General features: G+C 36.6%; 2 protein-coding genes and 1 long non-coding RNA gene across 4 annotated transcripts; all 3 read right to left on the bottom strand.

Annotated features, from left to right (window-relative positions):
• Nucleotides 1–25: 25 nt before the first annotated feature.
• Nucleotides 26–1,105, bottom strand: LOC110755703 (uncharacterized). Its single transcript, XR_002526523.2, has 2 exons — nt 535–1,105; nt 26–272 (listed from the first exon to the last, which is right to left on the bottom strand). It is a non-coding gene; the product is annotated as an uncharacterized LOC110755703 (long non-coding RNA).
• A 362-nt stretch (nt 1,106–1,467) lies between these two features.
• LOC110755738 (proline-, glutamic acid/leucine-rich protein) lies at nt 1,468–12,884 on the bottom strand. 2 transcript variants are annotated; one of them, XM_021956998.2, is made up of 14 exons: nt 12,646–12,884; nt 12,145–12,430; nt 11,314–11,430; nt 10,295–10,359; nt 9,687–9,804; nt 8,811–8,882; nt 7,998–8,057; nt 7,740–7,869; nt 7,120–7,313; nt 6,756–6,940; nt 5,615–5,742; nt 4,866–5,158; nt 3,000–3,243; nt 1,468–2,583 (listed from the first exon to the last, which is right to left on the bottom strand). In XM_021956998.2, exons 2-14 carry the CDS (start codon nt 12,409–12,411, stop codon nt 1,811–1,813), a joined length of 2,646 nt encoding a protein of 881 aa, XP_021812690.2. In that variant the 5' UTR covers nt 12,412–12,430; nt 12,646–12,884; the 3' UTR covers nt 1,468–1,810. The 2 variants fall into 2 exon arrangements, with proteins under 2 accessions (XP_021812690.2, XP_021812691.2); XM_021956999.2 differs by lacking the exon at nt 12,646–12,884 and having other exon boundaries at nt 11,314–11,426; nt 12,145–12,283.
• Nucleotides 12,885–15,551: 2,667 nt separating this feature from the next.
• Nucleotides 15,552–18,766, bottom strand: LOC110755699 (uncharacterized). Its single transcript, XM_021956932.2, has 4 exons — nt 18,385–18,766; nt 17,477–18,066; nt 16,184–16,699; nt 15,552–16,081 (listed from the first exon to the last, which is right to left on the bottom strand). Exons 1-4 carry the CDS (start codon nt 18,611–18,613, stop codon nt 15,947–15,949), a joined length of 1,470 nt encoding a protein of 489 aa, XP_021812624.1. The 5' UTR covers nt 18,614–18,766; the 3' UTR covers nt 15,552–15,946.
• Nucleotides 18,767–21,525: the final 2,759 nt, after the last annotated feature.

The raw sequence follows: 21,525 nt of genomic DNA, 5'->3' as shown, positions 1-21,525 counted from the left end.
GAGATTTTAACACACACAAAAAAGATTTAAGGAACATTACATGACAATTCTTACTTACAATCTGCTCTTGTTCACATACATAGACTTCCTTTCAGAGACAACATTGTACAATCAATCAATGAAAAGAAGAACACAGCCAGATCCAGATGGGTGACTAGAAGAAACCATATTGATTTGATTGAGACAAAGGAAACAGAGAAACTTATTTTATTCAAAAACCACAGTTGTGCTGTGTCTTTTGGCATTGTTACACTGCACAGCCCATATTTAACCTACATTTAACCTTAACATGAGGTAGAAATGAAAGAAATAAAGAAATTAAGGGTGTGGGGGTGAGTAAATTAAGAGGAGGAGAAAAGGAAGATTGAGGACGGCAGCCAGGGAAGAGGCAGTGCATGAGTAGAGTCACAACAGCTCTGTTTTTCTGTTGGGAACTCCATCCATGCTCTACCTGTTCCCTGTCTTATCAGTCTCTTTCCCATTTTCTCCACCCCACTATATTACTTTTGATATGTAATTAATAGGATGATTTACCTCTTGTTGGCTTTTTGCACACACCTCATCCATCAGCTCCTCTAGTTTCAATTGTCACCAGCCACCCACCAGTCTGCCCTTCCCTAACCCTTGCTGGCCTTTCTGTGTATTTATTTGTACAACAAAGGCCATTTTAAATCGTACTCACATGTACTACCCAAATCCAATATTCCATTGACCAAGATGACTATGCATGTACTACCTCTTCTTCTGTCTGTGTACTAAATAACCGGGGAGAGAGAGAGAGAGAGAGAGAGAGAGAGAGTGTGTGAGGAGCTTTAAAAAGGATGAAGAAGAATGTACAAGATACAGATGAGAAGATGTACTGCACTCTTCTTGTTGTAGTAGTACTTACCCACAACCTCCTCATCAATAATGGATTGTGCTGATTATTATTACCAAAAAGGAAAACAATTATTATTAAAAAAAATTATTCATTGGAACAAATTAATTTCTTCAAGTTCTCTTGGGGAATTTTTGTTTCTTCTTGTTATGGGAACTAACTCATTTACAAATTAAATTAAATTAGAAATGAAAAGTTGAATTAATGTCTATTTTTCAATAATGATTCTCTTCTCACACACAACAGACAACAGTAGGTACCTATTTGAATTATGAAATATGTGAAAAGGAAAAAGAGATAATGGTGGGGTGGCAGGCAGCCAGCAACATGCGACGATCAGGCTACCTTGATCACCAAACAAGCATGACTAAACTCCAACACCACCAAATACTTGCTACTCGGTCCTACACGAGTTTTACTTTGTTTCCTTATTTCTATTTCAAATTGTTTGACTATAAATGACTTGCAGGGCTTGTTACCTATTTCACTTGCGCATAGGACATGGACAAATTGACGAAGAGTGACAATTTGAGTCTTGGTTAAGTAGCTTAGATGGTGCACAGAACAACAGGGCAAATGATAATTCGCCCAGCAGCAAGTTTTTGTTGCATACAGAAACATTACATAGCCGATTAAGAACATTATGGACCCCGATCCTTTCCTAAGAGGCTAATTTATGCAAAAATCCCACCAGGCTAGGAATAGTTTCTTTGAAAAGCTCACAAAACATCAGGGTCCGTAAAACTGTGTGACAAGAAAGTTGACAAGCGCCTATTAAACTAATTTAATGCGAGGCTCCTCTTGACTAAAGACTAATGGCACCAACAGCAATGTAAATTAACTCCCTAATTCCTCCAAACACAAGGGATAAAAGACCCTATGATGATAGACGCATAGTATCTCTACAGAACAAACTTAACCAAAATTCTTACATCATTCAGATTCTGTATCCACAATATCCGGAAATGAATCCTCATCTGAATCATTACCCGTTTCAAATGCAACTCCCTTGCTCTTCTCAGGATTTGGAGTGGTAGCGAAGTTGCCTCCGCCAAGAGACTCATCGCCTTTAGCCACCAGAACATCGACCGTATTACCTCTTTGATCTGATGGACCACTTTCCATATCAACCCTCCCAAACACTTCTTCAGTAATAGCAGTTCCAACAACTGAGACAACCTTTGGAGACACGATATCCTGAAATTGCCCTATGGATTCTTTCAATTTGTGGGATTCAACCATATTTTCATCCCTATTGCCTCTCATCTCCACATCCTCCATGGTTGCTGCGAGGTCCTGCACACTTCCTGCTAGAGTCTCTTTACTAAATGACCCATCTACAGAGAGCGTTTTATCCTGAATAACTGTTACAGTTTTTGATGGCTCTTCCGCCTGCATAGTCTTTCCTAGGTCACTCACTGGTGCTTCCATTTCTTTACTACTTGCAAGCCAGCTATCATATAGGTCATCATGATCAGAGTCAGCAGCATCATGCATCATTCCTTGTATGTCACCTGAAAATGGGGTTGAGGGTCTTAGGCTACCAGAGTACATATTTTCTGGGAGTTTGTAGCGAACTCTATCAGACAGGAGAGTTGTGTCAGTGAAATCTGCCAGCGGGAGGGCCCTGGGATGTATAAGCACCTCTAAGGCCAAAAGAGCATGAGCACAAAATTCAGCAAGCTTGGTTCCAGTTTCTTGTTTACCTGCAGAAACCACTTTCATGTGGTTAAAATAATTGAGGAATACGAGTGCAAGAAAAAAGACAATTCTAATTGAAGAAAAACCTATTTTACACAGTTAATTTTATTTCAGATTGTGTCTATTGTTTTTCAAAATGATGCCCTGTGCTTGTCTTTGAATTTTAATTTGTAGATTCAAACCAAAGTCAGTCTCTTACTCCTTGGTAGTTTTCCCTTAGGAGTAGTTAAGTATTATTAAAGAGGTGTAATTCCTTCCTGCACATCAGTAATTAGGTTGTAATAAAGGTGAAGAGTCCACCATAAGTTAAGTTCAGGGCATACTCGTGATCTTTCCATACATGCTTATTTCTTGCTGTTGATACTTTGACAAGATAATCAAATGAAACGAGAGAGATTCCACATATTCCAGAAGGAATTACCTCTACGGAAAAGATCAAGACCTTCAGCTAAATAAGGGGGGCGGACACAAGATGAAGAAAGGAAAGATGCCAAAAGTGCACGTAGTGCAGCAAGCTGCATACCACCCCCAATATCACCAGGTTCATTGAGTTGGTAAATGTTTCCGTTCTCACCACCCCATGCCCCTTTCAGAGAATTAGTAGCTATGTTTATCAGAAGAAGATCAACATCTGATCGCCATCCTTCAGATTTCAACGCACCACCCTGTGAAAAAGAAATAAAACATCCCTGTCACTCATCAGTAATGCTTTGATGTCAGAAAAAGTTATCCACAAAGATGACAAATTCTACCTACATAAGTAGATTGCGAACACCTGAACTTTGAAAGATACACTCTTGTTCTATTAGGACACAGGAAAGACAAAACTTGACCACTTACAATATATTTTATGGACAAAGAATTTAAAAATGGACCCAGAAAAATAAGCATGGTGATTGATTAAAAAGTTGCAAAGTTTCAGGTACATTTTCACCTTTTTTATTTATTTTTATTTTTAACTTTGTTTATGAACCAAGGCCATAATGATTACAATATAGACCTACAATTCCCTACATCCTCAATGGCACTTTTTCAACTAAGGGCATTTATTAGAATTATATGAGGGAGCACACAATATGAAACAGCGAGAGGAAGGGGGGGGGTGTGGAGAGAGAGAGAGAGAGAGAGAGAGAGAGAGAGAGAGAGAGAGAGAGAAAACTGTGTAACTTTTCACATAATCTCTTTGACTTTGTTTTAACCTTGATCAAATTAATCACAATAACACTCATAATTTTAAAAAAAAAATACCAACAGTGTAACCATATTGTTTTCTTATGATTCTCTTGATGGTAATCTTATTGAAGTCATGTTCTGGTTAATGTGGAACTTCTGACCTTGAGTAAATAAAATATAAGCAAGCACCAATGGATTACTCGAACCATCGTGAATAGATAATTTCCAGCGTGTATTTAACTATTGGAGTTGCCATGATTGATGCATATACTATTTGTTAGTGTGATGAATACAGATTTATATAACATTTTTGGGTCTGTTCTCTAACAGATTTAGCTTCAGAAATTGACAATAACTTACAAGCTATAAACTAATATGGTTCTTGGACATGTTCATCCACCACTTTATAGCCAACCTGATACCACTCTAAATTACTTCAGGTTTGTCGAGAAATTCATGAAGAAATGAGGATGCTGTTAAAGTTTCTAAAAATACTATTGGGAATGAATTCAGGTGCAGCATTTAATATTAGTGGATTGAAAATTTCAATGTGGTAAACAAATTGAAGGTCGACACAAAGATGTTATGTGTGCAAGGAACTTGTGCATAAGAAACTGAAGCAAATAGAATTTTCAAAATATATGATTCCATGGGACAAAAGAATCCAACATCTAAAGATCAACTTGAGGGAGAGTTTTTCTTGACGGATCCCTGCCAAACATTTATGGCATATAAAGTCAAGAAGTCTGATTTCTTGTAGAATAATAATTTGGATGTGTGAATACTAAGAAGTGACCTTCTGAGAATGATTAGAAAAGTTATTGGTAGGTAAACTATATGAAGGGCAGAACCCATAGGCTATACAGTTCACAAATAAAATATCGTCTTTAATCAAAGTATTGGTTGTTCTCATAGCATAAAAGGCTTTAGAGTTTCCTTTAGAAATCTAGGATCCTACAGTTAGTCTTCTACTTACTGTGTAAAAGGGACTCTACTGTTCTATATTTACATTCATTACTTACAGCAACCTGATCAAAGACAATGAGGATAAACATTCTACGATGCAGAAAAATGCACCGAACCAACACTGTACAGAGCAAAGGAGTGCACGTACCACAGTGAGAAGAGCTTCTAACGCCTCAAGTGCAGCGATTTTAAGAGCAATTGGAGATGTTGTATGGTTCTTGGGGGTTCCCTCTTCCAATCTACTAGTGTTATGCCACTCAAGAGATCCGCTTGAAGCTCCATGCTTCCTCTTTCTATGGCTATGATGTGGTGTTTGAAGCAATGCTTCAGCAGAAGGCTTTGAGTTTCCACCAGAAGATGCACCACCGCTCTCTTTGGCAATGGGATTTAGATCAATAAATGCGCTGTTAACAACTTCCTGAGCAAGGCATACTGCCATACCTGATAAGCATATAAACCAAATAAAGGGTAACATGAGAAAACTTTATGCAATCATAAACAATTGTTATCTTAATTACATGGGGAGCACGCATTGGAGCATCAGAAGGGCAGTAAAGAACACAGTTGAAGGGTGGTTCAGATACAAATTATCAGAAAGCTAATACATATAGAACTATATGTGCGGACACATACATCGGTTTGTACCACATGAAGTAGCTAAGATTTATATGAAGAGGCAACGCATCTGCTTTGTTTCTAGTTTTTTTCTCAAAGGAATCACTTTGTTTTGTAATAAGGCTGTGTACATTAGTTCCTTTCTAAAGGGATTAGGCTCTCTGGTCTGGTCAACACATGACATCCCTGTCTTTGCAATGTGGCGCTATTATCTAACAGGAAGGTTTCTTTTCAGCAGGACCAAAATTAGATTACAATAATTTTTCTGAAATTACTGCATACCGACGCCCATGGATATCAGCAAAATCCTTGTGATTGAGTAGACCTTTATTCTCAATTCTGGCAATGCACATCTCTTTAAATACACTGAAAGCAGACGCACTAAATATGCAGCATGTGGTAAAAGTTGACTGCAAGGAAGATAATAAGATAGTCAGAAAGCTAACATTCTAGGAAGTCAAGAACCGGAAAACGAAATAGAGAAGAAAATATCTCTAAAACATATACTAGATGAGAAAATTAGAGCCCAAAAAGATCATCTCTACCACTCCTAAGTTCAAAAGAACTAGGCATCTTAAACTCATATTCCAGTGGAGACTCATATCAAGTAAGCATCCCCAAATATCACAAGTTCAAGAATTAAGCATCACCTATTGACCAAATGCTCTACTAAACAATGACATCATTTTGTTCTAGGACAAACCTTGACAAATGGAAAAGAAAATATGGCATTAGTGAGGATTGATCTACACTATTTGGCCCATTTTCTATCACTTATGAGACAATTGATCATCCTGCACGGTATTAGAGCCTTAGTTGCTTATTAGGCCTTCATTCAAACCTCTGGGATTCCCCATTTCAATCTTGCCTTCTGAAAAAGCAATGATCGCATTGTCTGGAAGTTTTGGGAAATTCATGGCCTTGAGGGGGGTTAATTACAGCTTAAAGCATGTAAGCTTGAAATACATTATGGAGCACAAGCAAGACCATCTGAAGCTTTTGGTTAAATGAACTATCCAATTCAATTGGATGCAGCTCAAAGCAAAAACAGTTTGTTATTTCATTATTTAAAAAACGAGAGTTAGAATAACTACACTTGCACAATATCTGGCTAAAGCCAAAAATCGCAGGTCCCTGTTAATAAAATTTCCAGGTAAACATTCAACTCTGTAGAAGTAAAAACCTATACAGAAAAATAATAAGTAAGAAAAACAGTAAAACAATTACCAAAAGAAAAGGTTTAGAAGAAAGAGAAGATTTGTGTTGAAAAGGTATAAGATATAAAGAGTTGTTGAATGCCCACATCAGAAACAGCTCTATAATGAAAGAAAGAGAGCACACACATGGAGGGTAAGGACAGCCTTCCAAAATTTTATCAGTAAGACACATCGGGTAAATAATAGAGAACGATACTCTAGATTACCTGCGCACACCCTCTATGATCGCAGTGAGGAGTTCCAAACTATACGAATGCAAAAGTGGAAGTTCTGAACAAATGAACTCTTGCTGCATGGCAGTCATAAAGGCCAGCAAGGAGTGTGGCAAGGAACCATCCACGATCAGCACTCTCTCAATAAGGGCTAAAAAGGACCGAATGGGAACAGTCACCTATAAGTAAATATATGTTAGATCCTTGTGGACAATCAATTTGATTTGCATTGTTTATAATACACAGAAAAGAGAAGTGGAACCTAAAAAACTATTAAAATTACATTCATTATATCTTCTTCTTTTTTCACTTTTTCATAGAAAGCATCAGAAGACAGCTGCAAAAGTTATATAAACACCTGAACAGGGTATGAAGTTGTTAGCATTGTAGAGCAGCAAACCATCAATGCAGAGACACTGGGCATTGGCAGACGCTCAGAACTCTTTCTTGCCTTCGTTGAGGCTTCTCCTGACATTTTCTTCCCTCCTAAGGGAGGAGGTGTATCTTTTCCTGGGGGAACCAAAAATCTAATAATTTCATGGCGTTTGGTTTCTGCAGTACAAGTAAATAAGTGCATCAGTTTTTTACCTTAAGACCAGGACGACCACAATATTTATTTGAGGGACACCATTTAGGGTCCCCTACAAAAAAAATTTCAACGATCCAAACCATCTATTTTTTAAGTATATATTCATAGATCATCCTGGCAAAAAAATTAGACAAATCGGAAACCATCGATATCCAATTGTGTCCTACAAAATCAATGAACACGGTGCTTCAAGAAAGTACTAAAATTTCAATATTTCAATTGAGTGGTCAAATGATATTGGATTCTAGTGATTTTTTGTAGAGATGATCTTTGAATGAATATCTACAAAATCAATGGTTTGGATTAGTGCAATACAATACAGAGTGGGCCCTACAAGGGTGTCCCTCAAATACTTATTTGAGGGATCCCTCAACTAAAGCTCCTTGTACCTTCCTCAAAACCCTGAAAAACATCATTCAGGTGACCATTAATCAAGAATAAGATCTTCTGAATCATTAAGGACCAGCTATCCTCGTCTCCTCTTGACTTTGGTAGTAATGCCAGACAATGAGCAAGTTTCTGAATGTTGAAAACCAGACAAAAGTTATTGTGGATGTAATAATTTGGTTCATTACTACTTGCTACTATTCCAGCATATTAACGCTGCATTTCGTAACATAATTTGGTTCAAGCAAACAGGACTTTACCTTCAGTATATTAACACTGCATTTTCCTGACAAAATTTTTGAAGCAAGAACATCTTCAGCCTGCATAAAGCATGCAATTAGAATCCATAGGCAAGCCATGATTAATTTTTGTGAGAAAATCATCCTTAGTGTTTGTTTGACCATGGGGTCCTGAGAGGTGTGATTTAATGTTCTTGTTATGAGCATTAGCTCCAGTAAAAAGAAAATTTTCTAGGTTTTCATGTAAAGGGGATCAAATGAGGTTTACCTCCTTCATATCATTAATTAGGCTTAACATATCTATGGTATGGGATTATATATACCTCTAGAACAATTCAAGAGGGCATATGTCAAGCCAACCATTATTAGGTTTCCATGCATTACCTATAATGAGATAGTATGACCCTACAATGAGGCACTAAAGCAGCATAAATTATTTCCAGCTTCTACCAGACCAAAATGTTACACAGAAGTTTCCTTTATCATAAAGTTGAAAATACTGTAAATAAATATTGTGTGACTAAATAATATATGTTAAGCATAGAAAGATGGGAATACAATGGATGGCAACTTATCCAGAAGCAGGAATTAGAGAGCTTGTCTGATCCAATTGGGCACAATTGGTATTTGATTGTTTTAAGAAAGGGCATGTAAATCTCAATAAATGGAATAACAAAGTTATGAACATAAGTACAAGGAGTGTTCTGATAACGTACACAATTTGTTACATTATGTACACATTCACAGTCATCCTCATAAAACATATTTGATAATATATATTGTACTTCCCTATGTAGTAAACGTAATTCTGAAAAGGAAGGACAAGGAACTTACAGTGTCATAATGGCGATTGATGCTAAATGGAAACAAAGACATAATTGTGCACAACAATTGAGCTGCTCCTTCCTGCATGTAACATGAAATCCACATGATACGTGAATAACTAACATCAATAAATAAAAGATTACAAACATATTGCCTGCACTTCACTCAACTATATATCCTACCAAAGAAAAATATAATATATTCACGAGGCAGTATGGTAGACCACCATACCATGGGCCACATTCAAGAAATATAAGTCTACATTAATCATGATAAATTTATTTTGAACGTAATTTGCCATAATCAAACTTAATACCTGTGATGACCCTTCCTGGATTCATCAAGCTAACACTAACTATACACAATAAAACTAAGATGCACCAATGGCAATAGCCTATATAGCAAGTTATTGCATGACTTTAGCTTTGACAGCTGGGCCTCCACTTCTGGATATCAACTAAGAACATGCGAATTTGGAAAAGACGAATAAAGAGGTTTCCTTACAACAACCTCAACTGACGGACTCCATTTTATAATCAAATGCAAAATTCATTAGAAAATTTGACCAGAGAAACAAAAATACAAATTTATAAATAAACCCAATCCTAGACATGTATTTATAAAAAAAAACCCAAACACTATTTAAACATAGAAACACACCCAAAATCAACAATTGTATATTTTTTGGGTGTGTTTATAAATGGGTTTTGAGTGTGTGTAATGATGGGTTTTGAGTGTGTGTAATGATGGGTTTTGGGTGTGTTTATAAAGTGTTTTGGGTGTTGGGTTTTTTTATAATTTCAGCCCCCATTTTGGGTGTTTTAGTGAAACTCCCAAAAAAAAAAAAGCAATTCTTTTGCGGCTAAACAGAGTTAAGCAACTTACCCAAACAACCTCTGAATGATCATCATCTAATAATTTCAAAACTGGTTGAATGACTTGTTGAACAAGCTTCCCAGCATGGGTAGTTCCATCCCTTTTTGCATTTGGAGATCCACCCAACCTAAAAATACAAAAGGAAATAGCCTCATAGTTGAGGACCTAGCACCGTTACTAACCTATATAGCCTTCAACTACTACAGATAAACAATGAGGATTACAAATTCCAGTACAAAATTGGTAATGTCACCACTGTTATATTATCTTGGTTTCATAGAGCAAGATGTTGTATACGACTCTCAATTAAAATTTTGAGCTACTAACCTATATAGCCTTCAAATACTATAGCTAAACAATGAGGATTACAAATTCCAGTACAAAATTGTTAGTCAATTATCATTTTAAAATATTAACTTGGTATTAAAGAGCAAGATGACAGATGTGACTCCGAATGAAAATTTAGGCATGAGAGAGAGGGAGAAAGAAGATACTTGATTCAGACCTAGGGATCTAACTATAATGTATAATAAAACAATTTCATGTACTTGTAGTGTGCCCTTTGTGTCTTTGTGTGAGGCGAACATTTACATGGCTAACACTGTAGGATATACAACCTTGTGATGAGATCTGCCATTGAGGAGCAAGAGGCCACCTTCACAAATTGATAAGTTTCAGCAGACTGTTTGGAAAACAAAACACATCATTAAAGTTAATTTGAAAGATTATTTAAAATAAAAAGAGGATGGTGCAAAGAGTTTATATATAAGTCAGTTTCATTCACAACAAAACCAGAAGTTCAAAAGAGGACAAAATCCAGAAAACATCATCAAAACCTACACAAATGCAGTCTGAGGTACTCCAAACAAAACACAACAGAGAATCCATGTGATCCAAACAGGGTGCACAAAATGAAGTGCTTAGGGAGAATTCTCAAAACATCAAATATAACATATGGTATTATCACAACTAAATATAATGAGATTCAATTCTAGAGCTCAATCATAAGGGTTCACCGAAGATCATTAGGATATTGCGGTTTATTTAATTTATATCTGGCTTCTCTTTATCTTTATCATTTATTAAGTAAAAGGAATATCTGTAGTTTCTATAATTGTTGGAGATGAGCCAAAATTGTAGGCCATGGGTCTTACTACATCAGTAGTCCTGTGAATTCTTAGATATTGATTGATGAACATGAGAGTAATTTGTTTATCAGGCATGGCTGCAAAGAGGTGTGCATATGCGGCACTAAGGTCATATTGATCAACAAAACCATATCATTAATACAAATGCAGCACAATTTTCCTTGTAACCTGATATACACAGATTCAGGTCAAAGGAGATATCACAGTAACTGATAGTAGGAGCTAAAAACAAAGGTTACATCTGATTTTGATAAGTAATCTTTGTAATATCTTACAGTTGCTGAAAGCATCATGTGAGGATCAATAACATATATAGCAAGGCTAATAGATCTAAAATATTGGATATCGTATTTGCTTGTGAATCAAAACCACAATTGGCAAGGGCAGTGATTTTAGAGTTGTATCTTATACTTTTATTATTCTTTTAAGAAGCAATAGTTTAACCATAACATAATGATTATTATTTGAACAAACAGTCATTTGGATACCTGAATATGTGACAGAAGCTTCTGGAACCAACCAGAGTATGATTCCAAGAAACGCTCATAGCTGCATTCCTGACAAGTCACCCCCAGCAAGCAAATTCCAGCCCAACATTTATCTGGCTAGAACAGAAGTATATGATCAAATGAATTCACAAGGAAGACAAAGCAAACTCTTAGTAGAAATAAAATAGATAGTGTCTTCTTTTCCCTCGCCCTAACATGGTGTAAAAGTAAAACTAGTAATTACACCTCAGGTTATGACTGTCAATTATAAAAGATGACTCATCCTAGAACAATTTTACTGTTTGACTTCCTCAAGTGGCACTAAATCTTGTATCTAAAATCACCACTGAAATCTTACATGTGAACACTAAAAAATTTATTACTTCCATCTTGCCTCTGCAATCAAGTTCACCAAACAATTTTTTTAAGAAAGATATGCAATTCTGTGGTTCCAATTTTGGCTTTTCTTTCTTAAGAAGGTCCTGTAGGTTCTCTCACGCCTCAAATAATTTATCAACATCATATACTTATTCATCAAGTCAAACCTTTTTCTTTTCATATAACCTCCTCAAAGAGACCCCTAGGTTCAAAAGACCCAACTCTTAACTTCATGCCGGTCACTTGAATATTAGAGAGAGGAAAGACTTGGCAACCCCACCATTGACAGCTAAAACTGCAAATTTACCATTCAAACTGAATACATGGACTTTCCTAAAGTACTAAACACATGTTTCAATAAACTCAAGAAAATAAAATTTATCAACAAACAAAAAAAGTAAAACAAGTAACGTTAAATAATTGGAATTTGTCAAAAAATTAATTGGTACATACAATGTCACTGGCGATGAGCTCCATCAAGTGGTTGACCCAGGAATCAATGGCGGACCTCCAATTATTGATTAGCTTTTGATCAGTCAAATCTTGTACAGACTCGCGAAGGAGGTTGTGAGTATTGATCATGTACACTACCTTGGACAGCTCGAATGGGCTCCCAAAAGGGTGCTTAGTGTCGGGGACATGGTCTCTAATAAGCGTGTGCAACAGACGAGGCTTTAGAGCAACATCGTACAAGTCCTTGATATGGTCGAAAGCTGCCATTGGAGTCCAAGCTTACGCTCTAAAGTTGAACATACAGAGAAAAACAGAGGTAGTCAGTCAGGGTTTATGGATTGGTTGTTAAACCCTAATGGAAACGAAAAAATCCAAATAGGCAGGCATGTAGAGAGTTCTCTACAACTCTTCCACCTCCATAGACTGACATGAATGATTTAACTCTCAACTAAATACCCAAAAAGTTTGCAGAAAAAAGAAACATTCCATCAAGAAACTTACCAAATAGCCGACTAGGTTTGGCGTTTATGTATGGATGAATGAACAGAAGTTTGGAACTATAGAAAAAGAATGACTGAAAACGTTTGAGAAGCAAGTGAAGATTGAGAATGTTTGGGAGAAAGGTGGAGCGGAGGAGAGCTTCGTTTTAATATTAGGTGTGAAAAAGGGCGTCACTGTAAGGGGAGGGTTGGGATTGAGAGCTGCTGCTGCTGGTTAGAGACAATGGTGTGGTGGGCTAAATTTCTGCTCGGGTGGGCTTTATTTTTGTTGGGCTACAGATGACCTTTTTTTGTTCGCTGAATTATTAGGGTTTAGGATTTTTCTTTTATCAAAAGGGTTTAGGGTTTTAGCTTATAAATTTTGAGAGTTAAGGGTAAACTAACCTGAAATGCACCAAAAATCAACCAAGATAAAATGGGTTAGGCAAAAATTAATGAGAAAATAAATCCAGAAAAATAGACTAAATAAAAACATACAAATCAATATTGGAGGGTTGGATTGTGGGTGGCAGAGGGTGGTGAGTTTTTGGTGAGGAAAGATTGGACAGGGATGATGATGATTTGGATTTCGGTAGGGAGGGTATGGGGGCTATTGTTTTGGGGGAGGTTGTATGGCGACTGGGATGGGGTCTTTTTTAATCAATTAGAATGTTCATTAGTTTTAGACTTTTCATCACAAATGGTTTTTGAGTTGTTGGGGGAGGTGGTATGGCGACTGGGATGGGGTCTTTTTTAATCAATTAGAATGTTCATTAGTTTTAGACTTTTCATCGCAAATGGTCTTTGAGTTTCGGGAAATTATCGTCTTCCGTCCTTGGGGGTTTTTTGTGACCAATGGTCTTCAAGGTTACCCTCTACCAGAACATAGGCCACCCTCTTATACTTATGGACAGTGGCGGATTTACAGAGGTGCAAGGGTGTGCAGTTGCACCTTCCTTTGCCAGAAAAAGTCAAGGTGGTGGAAGAGTTAATTTTTTTTTAATTAAAAAACACCTGGCCAAAACGACGTCGTTTTATACCGGGCCAAAATAACGTTGTTTTGGACCAGGTCTTAAAAAAAATTAAAAAACAATGAGAAGCCTAGTCTTTACTCCATGCCACGCCACAAAACCTACAATCAAATTAATCCATGTATGAATACAATAGCATTCAAAGTTCAGCGACAGAGAGGATTTATCCTTGAGTTGAATTGCTTTTCTTGAAACTGGAAGATTTCTTTTTGCTTGATGTAGAACCACAAGGTGAACTCACACCACTTTGCTTCTTTTTAAATAAATAAAAAAAATATTTTCTTATGGTTTTGTTTTTTTCTATGTTTTTTTTAATCTTCAGTTTTTTTGTTCTTTTCTTTTTTCTTTTTTCTTTTTTTTGGCTGATTTGGCTCTCTATATATTAGTTTAATCAGTAGCAAACTCGAAGAGGCTACGCAACACACAACTTGAGGTATGCATTTTGATTTGTTTATTGAATTGATACTTTGATATGCATTTTGATTAGATTAAGTGATATTGATTTTCATAAAATTAATTGATGATTCAATATGAATTTTGGTAGACTAATTATGTAATTGATATACTGTATAGACTATAGTCAATTAGTAATAGAGCTAAGATCCTTGTTCAAAATCACGCCCATCCCAAATAAACCTTAAATTAAATCTTCCTCTCCTCCGTAAATTAGATTTGAAGTATAGTTTGTGTGAAGGAAAAAAAATACGTGTCGAGCGCGTGAGTGAAAGTGAGTTTAGGAAGACACGTACTTCAACTTTGGTGTCTCTCGTGAATGGTGATGATGCATGACGGGATGCAGTCAGAGCCCGTGAGTGACTCAAAAGTCTTGTTTTGACATGAAAATGAGGTTAGGTTTGCCCACACCACACCACACCACATGGGTAGTAGTAGGCCCATTCTATTCTATTTTGAAAAATGAAAATAGAGAGATAACTCCAACTCGGACAAGTAAGGCCATCTCTATTGGACTAAATGTAGTTTAGGGCTATAAATTTAGCCTTCCAAAATATTAATTTTTAAAGAATAGTGTAAGGCTAAATTTTTTCATCTCTAGCCATACATGACTATATTTTAGGGTCCTTCATATTTTATTATTTTGAGAAAAATTATAGTATAACACTCATACATTTCATAACTATATATTGTTTAATTTCATTAAACTACTATTTAGAGACAATATTCCATATATGACACGTATACATTGATAACATTTAAAAATGCTATTTTTTTTAAAAAAAATTATCCTAACGGCTAGCTGACGTCAGCACACCTTTAATATTAGCTGTACTATATGCATTTGCACGAGATGTTTTGTGCTTTGGCCCACACTTGATAATTTCTCTTCTTGAAAAGCACATGCATGGGGCTCACAAAAAAATTTGACTTTGGCCAAAACTGGGCTATAATTGGCCTGATTGGAGGGCGAAAGGGCCGAATGTGGCCCTCCAAATTTCCCATGGCTGGAGATGAGTTTTGCATTATTTTAGGGCTATATTTGGCCGGTCGCCCATGATTGGAGATGCCCTAAAGTACCTAGTGCGATGTAGGTATCGTTAGTACCAAACCAATGCGATTGGATTGGTACCAAAGAAACAATTGGATCACTTTTGTCAACGGGTGGATGGTATTGTATTGGTTGGTTTGTCAGAAAGCAGTTTGGTGGGTGATTCTGATTCTTGCTTCAAATGGAGAAGACAGCCTCAGAGATGAACCCTTTGCAATTTGCTTTTACAACTGATGCCCACTTAAACCAACTTATATATGGCTATGTCACGTGTTGCAGTAATTCGGATCACATTTTGCTTATCAAATCTTATCAGACAATTTTTTTCTTTAAAAAAAATATATATATTAATGATTCGAACTTAGAAAATCTTCCATTTCAACGACAGAGAAATATTAAGAACACAAGAGTTCATTTCTTATCAGAGACAATCAAAGAAGGCAATTTCACAAGTTTATTGGGTTTCACACTAAGAAAATACCACTTGTATTTGGCGACAGATTTGATTTGATCTCCTTATGACATTGAGAATTGGCTTTTCACAATGACTTGAAGTTGAAGCTTTCTTGACCAAAAAAAAAAAAAAGAAGTTGAAGCTTTAAAGCTACCCTTACGGGATTTGCTTGCTCCGGTTTCTTCCTAGTCTCGTCACCCTTATGAAACTAACACATTTCTTTCCATTTGGTCTAAAACTCTAGAAGACTAGATCTATATATTTGGAGAAAAAAACAATTAAAAAGATGAAAAAAGTTTGAGAAAAAATGCTGCTATGGATGTGGAATTATGAATTACTTCTTGGGTGTAAAAATTACGTCGAAGTCACTGAGAGTCCACTCTGCCACTTCATCTTTGTCACTAACAAAAATTTCTGTACCCACATCTACTGATCCCCATATCCTTCTTGCAGGAGTGGTGCCTGGATCCTACAACAACCACAAACAGAAAATGAAAAACAATCACATAAAGTTATTGGTTGCATTGCATAAGCAGTTTAATTTGCAGTTTTTCTGTAACTAATTAGTTACCTGATAGAAGTAGAGTCTACTGGATAGGGCACCAACATCAAGCTCCCAAGTTCTTGCATCTCCAACCCAACCCTGCCCTTGTTTGGTTGGATAGCCATATTCAGCCCATATGGGGTGAGGCAGCAATTGCATTATCTCTTGTGCCTGAGGATTGCTGTAAGGGTCACATGTGCTTACAGGTTGCTCCAAATGTTGGGCATTCCCTGGAGCACAGTAGTAGTGATAAGCTGAGTATGGGAAGTTGGCTGTGTCATTTCTATAAATCTTTCTGTCATCTGGTGTAATATGGTATGGTGGGCAATTCCCCAAACCTGTGGGGCTGCACCAAGCTGGAGTTTCCGGGTTTATGATCATCTCCGTGTATCTGGTTACGTCGGTCAGCACATCCCCGTTACAGGGTTGGCCGTTGTTCTTCCAACAGCTACCAATATCAATAAGGTAAAACTGGCTCTTGGGTCCTCCTCCTTGTTTGATGTCCAAAGTCAACCTCACCTTAAAATTTGGTGACTCTGGAAGCTGAAATTTAACTTAAATTGTAAGTTATGTGATAAATGACTATATCATCCTTCTATACTCGAACAATTTAGAAGCAAATATATTAGAAAACAAAAGCAACAAACTCTGGCAGATGTCAAATCTGGTATTCTGAGGTCCAACTTCAAACACAGATGATTATAATATGACACAATCGTGTTGATTCGGTGGCCTTGTGGCCTTCACTAGATGATCATATTCCAGGGCCGGTCTAATAATCCCAGTACCAATTAAATAAGGTCTTAGAATGCAAAGTTTTCTAACACCTTTGACAGGGAGGGTTTGGTATGACTGTTATCTAACAACATTGAATAATAAATTTATTCATACAAAAAACGACAGTGACAGATTAACAGATTAATTATTCATGAAATCCCCCAACGAATAAATTAATACCTCTGGAAATGCAGTTAGTTTAACAAATTAAGCAAATCAGCCGTCCAGTTATGGCCTTCTTTTGTTACTTTGTTAACGTATTAATCACATGAAAGATGGAAAGCATACACCATCTTACATTTATATTTTGTCATGAAGACAAACAATAAGACTAATTTTTCTGTATTCTTCTTAGAAGTTACATATGTTGGCATACATCATACAGCAGCAACTAAAACAAGAGAAAAATTCCATCATTCTAGCTTCAGCTTCTCAATATAATAATGATTGCTTGTTACTTGACAAAAGGAAGGAAATTAGATTCCAGTTCAAATGAAACGTTTCTACTTAGAAATTAAATTCAAATGAATGGTTTCTACTTACTGTTTTGAGCATTCCTCTTGTATCATAGTGATAGCCTCCAGAATATCCTTGGGTTGCATCAGCTCTGAGGTACAGCATCAGCCATGGATATTTCTTTGAAGTCTTGAGCTTATGACTGAAAACCCAACTTCCAACACCAAGTTTCTTCTGCCAAACCACCTCATAGAAAGATATCCCATCAGCTCCACCATTTCCATTACTGAGATCAGATCCCAGATCATAGGACCCACTGAAACTTCCTCTCATTGTATCACCATCCAACAACTCTGTCTCTTGGTGATTCACAATGGGTTGATTCATACACCCACTCCCAAAGCAAGGAAACTTTCCCGGACTGAAAGGAGCTGCCTTTTTCCCATTTGCAGGGCACAAACCAGACCTTGTGTCAAAGTTGCCATTTTTCAGCATAACCATCCAAAATTGCCATGGTTTTGGAGAGTCTGAAACTTGACATAAAGAACCCAGATACACCTCCTTCTCTGCTGCATAAAGGTCTACATTGTTCAAAGCCCCATGGCTAATCCCTGGGAATGGTGTGCCCACCCCGAGTTTGTTATCATCTTCGCTCACTCCATGTCTTATAGAAGAACCTGCCCCATCAAATTCAAAACAAATTAAGAATCAAATCAGCACATAACTACTTCAATCCAATGACAAACACAACTATGAAGTGCATTGAGATGAATTTGGAACATCTATCAAATACATTGTATGCTATCAAACTGAATGCCCATGCACATGATTTTTTTTAAAATTTTAAAAAAAAAAGGAAGAAAAAATAAAGATTCTTCCACCCAAAAACAAATTAATGATAATAAAATCATTTGATATGAGAACTAAAAAGAAAAAAGAAAAAAAAAACCCACTCTTCCTCCTCAATCCCCTAGTTCTTTGATGGTGGGGCTTACTTGTGAGATTAAAGCAATCAGCAGCTCTTGGGCTGCCCATGCCAGGTGCTTCAGCTCCAACTTCATTGCAGAAGTTCCAAGCTTCCAAGGCCACTCTCAGTTCATCTCTTCTCATTCCTGGGTCTCCCACAGCAGAGATATAATCTTTCCCAGAGGCACCATGAAGACTGATCAGAAGAAGCACATGCGCTAAGAACAATGACACGTGCACCATCTGATTCTTCTTCATGCTTCTCTCTCTATCTCTTCTCTGCTTTCAGAGACAGACAGAGCATGCGAGTGGGCCTTATTTATATGCAACAAATACAGAGCTTGGAAAGGGGTCTCTCGGGCAGCTTGCTGGTGAAGTGGAGATGTTGGCCAGCTCCTCTACTTTTCTGTAATATTTTATTTTAATTGATGAAAAATCAATGTTATGTGGACAAATAAATTATATTATAATTTTAGTCTGTTCTGTTGAAACTTGAAACAGTAAGACCGTGCCGTGTCCTTGCTTTCCTTCACCCAAAGCTATATGTAACTGTGACCCCAGTTTTTTTTTTTTCTTATGGAAACCGAGTTTTTTCTACCCTTAATTGCTGGCGCTTGAAAATTTGAAAATCTGATCCTTTCAACTTTTTCAAGAGCAAAAAGTCCTTTCTGTGGTTTCCATTTTTTCTTTATATTCGAAAGTATTAGTTTTGTTTGATTGTGTGACTCCAACTAGAAGCAACTATCGATTTGATGGATTCTCTTCTCTTTGCCCACTTTTACTCTAGTTGGTTACATGTGGGGCCTTCTGGTCGAAAAGAAACACAAGAGCCAAACTGGATTTGGTCTGGAAAGAAGCAAAACTGGAACAATATGTCATTGCTTTCTCGTAAATAAGGTTTACACAAATAAAATCAGGGAAGCACTTGTTTCTTTTAGGCTGAATTGCTGTCATTTTTTAAAAAAGCTACTTTTATTGTGCTTTGAAAATAATGAGCGGTAAAGTAAAACAGTTCTTTATGCATTTTCCTTTGCCTTTTTCATATTTTCTAGTTAAATGGTAACAATTTTCAATTAATGAGCAGTAGTTGTCCTTTTTTATAACTTTCTTAGTGAAGGAAGGCTCGCGGGATGGAATAATTCTTCCACAACTTATAATCATTAAAATCAAACCAAGGTCTAATCAAATGTATCATCCTTGTGATGCAGCTCGTTGCCAATTTCGATTAAAATTCGTACTAGGATAAAAGAATGTCTTCTTATGTCAATGATTTTTTGTTTGGGGTTAAATAATAAGTTAAACATATGGTTTGAAGTAAAAAAAAAAATGTAGAGAAAGAAAACATGGAGTGAAAAGTCGGGGGTTCGTTAGCACTGTGTTTGAAGTATTGCCACATAACACATGTGGAAATACTTCACTATTTCGTTTTGTTGACACATTTTAAATCTTATTTATTTATAACCAATACACAACTGCGATGTGATCTGTGCATAATGTAAAAATAACAATAATAAATAAATAAGTTGAGAAAACAGTTAGGTGTCTACGGATAGAACTAACATTAACATTAATTATGCATGTATAATGTAAAAATAATTTGTTGACTTGTAGATTAGTGGTATTAAGTTCGAAACTCCCTAACATTTTGCGTGTATGAGAAAACTTCCCTCTTCCTTTCTAACTACGGCAGAAAAAATGTAAAAGTAGTCCACAGGATGATGATAGATAGATATTATATGGCACTTGCTACAAACTTTACAAAATTCAACGTGGACGCCGACATGAGTTTGTTTGTTTGTTTGCCTGCTCCTTTTAGTCTCCCTCTCTATCTAGTTCTACCGTATCCCACAAGCCTAATGCAATGCTAATGATTAATTTAAGTCCATTTGTCTGGATAAGTATATATATAGGGAATTTTTATAATCTTATTTCTAGATTACATGTGTACTGCTATACTATGCTGTGATTATGAGGTGTTGGTATTTGTTTTTTGGGTGGACAAAGCTACATATATGATATGATGGAAAATCCTCAGATGAGAAGATGCCTGCAATGCAATGCAGACACCCAACCCACACAGGGTAGGGTAGGCACCAGTGGCACCACTCTCCAGAAGGCATTACAAAAACTAATTAATTGAGGGTCATGAATTATATTATTTTAGAAATTAGGAACAGGTAATGTTTTAGGTTAGGTGGTGGATACACATTTCATCAAATCATTTATATATGTATGTATACACATAGACATAGTATAGTATAGTATAGTAGATAAGTCTGACTGATATACATAAATTATAATGCCTACCTTGCAATTGCTTGCTTGCTACAATGAAGTCACATTTCCCACTCTTTACTCATATCGTACTACGACTGCATCACATTCTCACAGTGATTCAGAAGCTTCTTTCAGCAGTATCTAGCTAGAGCAGGCTGCTATTCCACATCCACAATAATGTCACCCATTTTGTTTTCCGCTGACTCTAGTATCTGGAGAATAAGAATCAAACTCAACTCATCAGGACCATGTTAGATTAGATTACACTAACCTCAAAACTTTTCAGCTGTCAAAAAATGAGTCAACCAATCATGTATATCATGATTACATGTTCTTCTCTCTCTCTCTCTCTCTCTCTCTCTGTGAAACTACAGTTTAAAAGTTGTCCATTATCTCTTCTTTTGGCATGATCCAGGTGATCTCTCTCTCTCTCTCTATATATATATAAACATTAAACTTTCATATTACTTGAAACCATGGTCCAGGCGGATGCACATGGATTTAATTATTATAGTGGATGGTAGTTGTCTAGTTGAGGATCCATTCCATTGTCCATAATTGCTTTCTTAATCCCTTTGCAAGTTGTTGTCAAATAAAAAGGCTCAGGCTCTGCTCTCACTCTCACTTCATTTCGTCCTCCAAACGACTTTCACCCATCCAATGCCTTTAATAGTCATAGTGGCTCTTGTGATAAGGACCATATATTTCAATTTCAAAGTTGAAGAACATATATAAAGTTTAGCCCAAAAGACTGGGCCATATAAAATTGGAGCCCAAGAGAATCAAAATCCAAAGCTCTGTCATGCTCACTTAGTTGCGGAAAGGCTATAATGAGGAGTTTAGAGTGAGGAGCTTATTTGAGGAGTTCATTGTAAAAGCTCTCCCAGTTAGCT

The sequence above is a fragment of the Prunus avium genome, chromosome 3, assembly GCF_965620075.1.
Source record: "Prunus avium chromosome 3, drPruAviu1.hap1.1, whole genome shotgun sequence".
Lineage (NCBI taxonomy): Eukaryota > Viridiplantae > Streptophyta > Magnoliopsida > Rosales > Rosaceae > Prunus > Prunus avium.
Note: the sequence above shows the minus strand (reverse complement) of the source record. Positions and strands in the feature narration are given on the sequence as shown.

Excerpts from the sequence above, each read along its gene's own strand:
- LOC110755738 (XM_021956998.2), bottom strand. The coding sequence starts at position 12,411 with ATGGCAGCTTTCGACCATATCAAGGACTTGTACGATGTTGCTCTAAAG. Across the intron at positions 8,058-8,810 it reads TCAATCGCCATTATGACACT|GCTGAAGATGTTCTTGCTTC; the intron begins GTAAGTTCCTTG and ends TGCTTTATGCAG. Across the intron at positions 2,584-2,999 it reads TCTTGATCTTTTCCGTAGAG|GTAAACAAGAAACTGGAACC; the intron begins GTAATTCCTTCT and ends TGGTTTCTGCAG.
- LOC110755699 (XM_021956932.2), bottom strand. The coding sequence starts at position 18,613 with ATGAAGAAGAATCAGATGGTGCACGTGTCATTGTTCTTAGCGCATGTG. Across the intron at positions 18,067-18,384 it reads TGATTGCTTTAATCTCACAA|GTTCTTCTATAAGACATGGA; the intron begins GTAAGCCCCACC and ends TTGATGGGGCAG. Across the intron at positions 16,700-17,476 it reads CAAGAGGAATGCTCAAAACA|CTTCCAGAGTCACCAAATTT; the intron begins GTAAGTAGAAAC and ends GTTAAATTTCAG.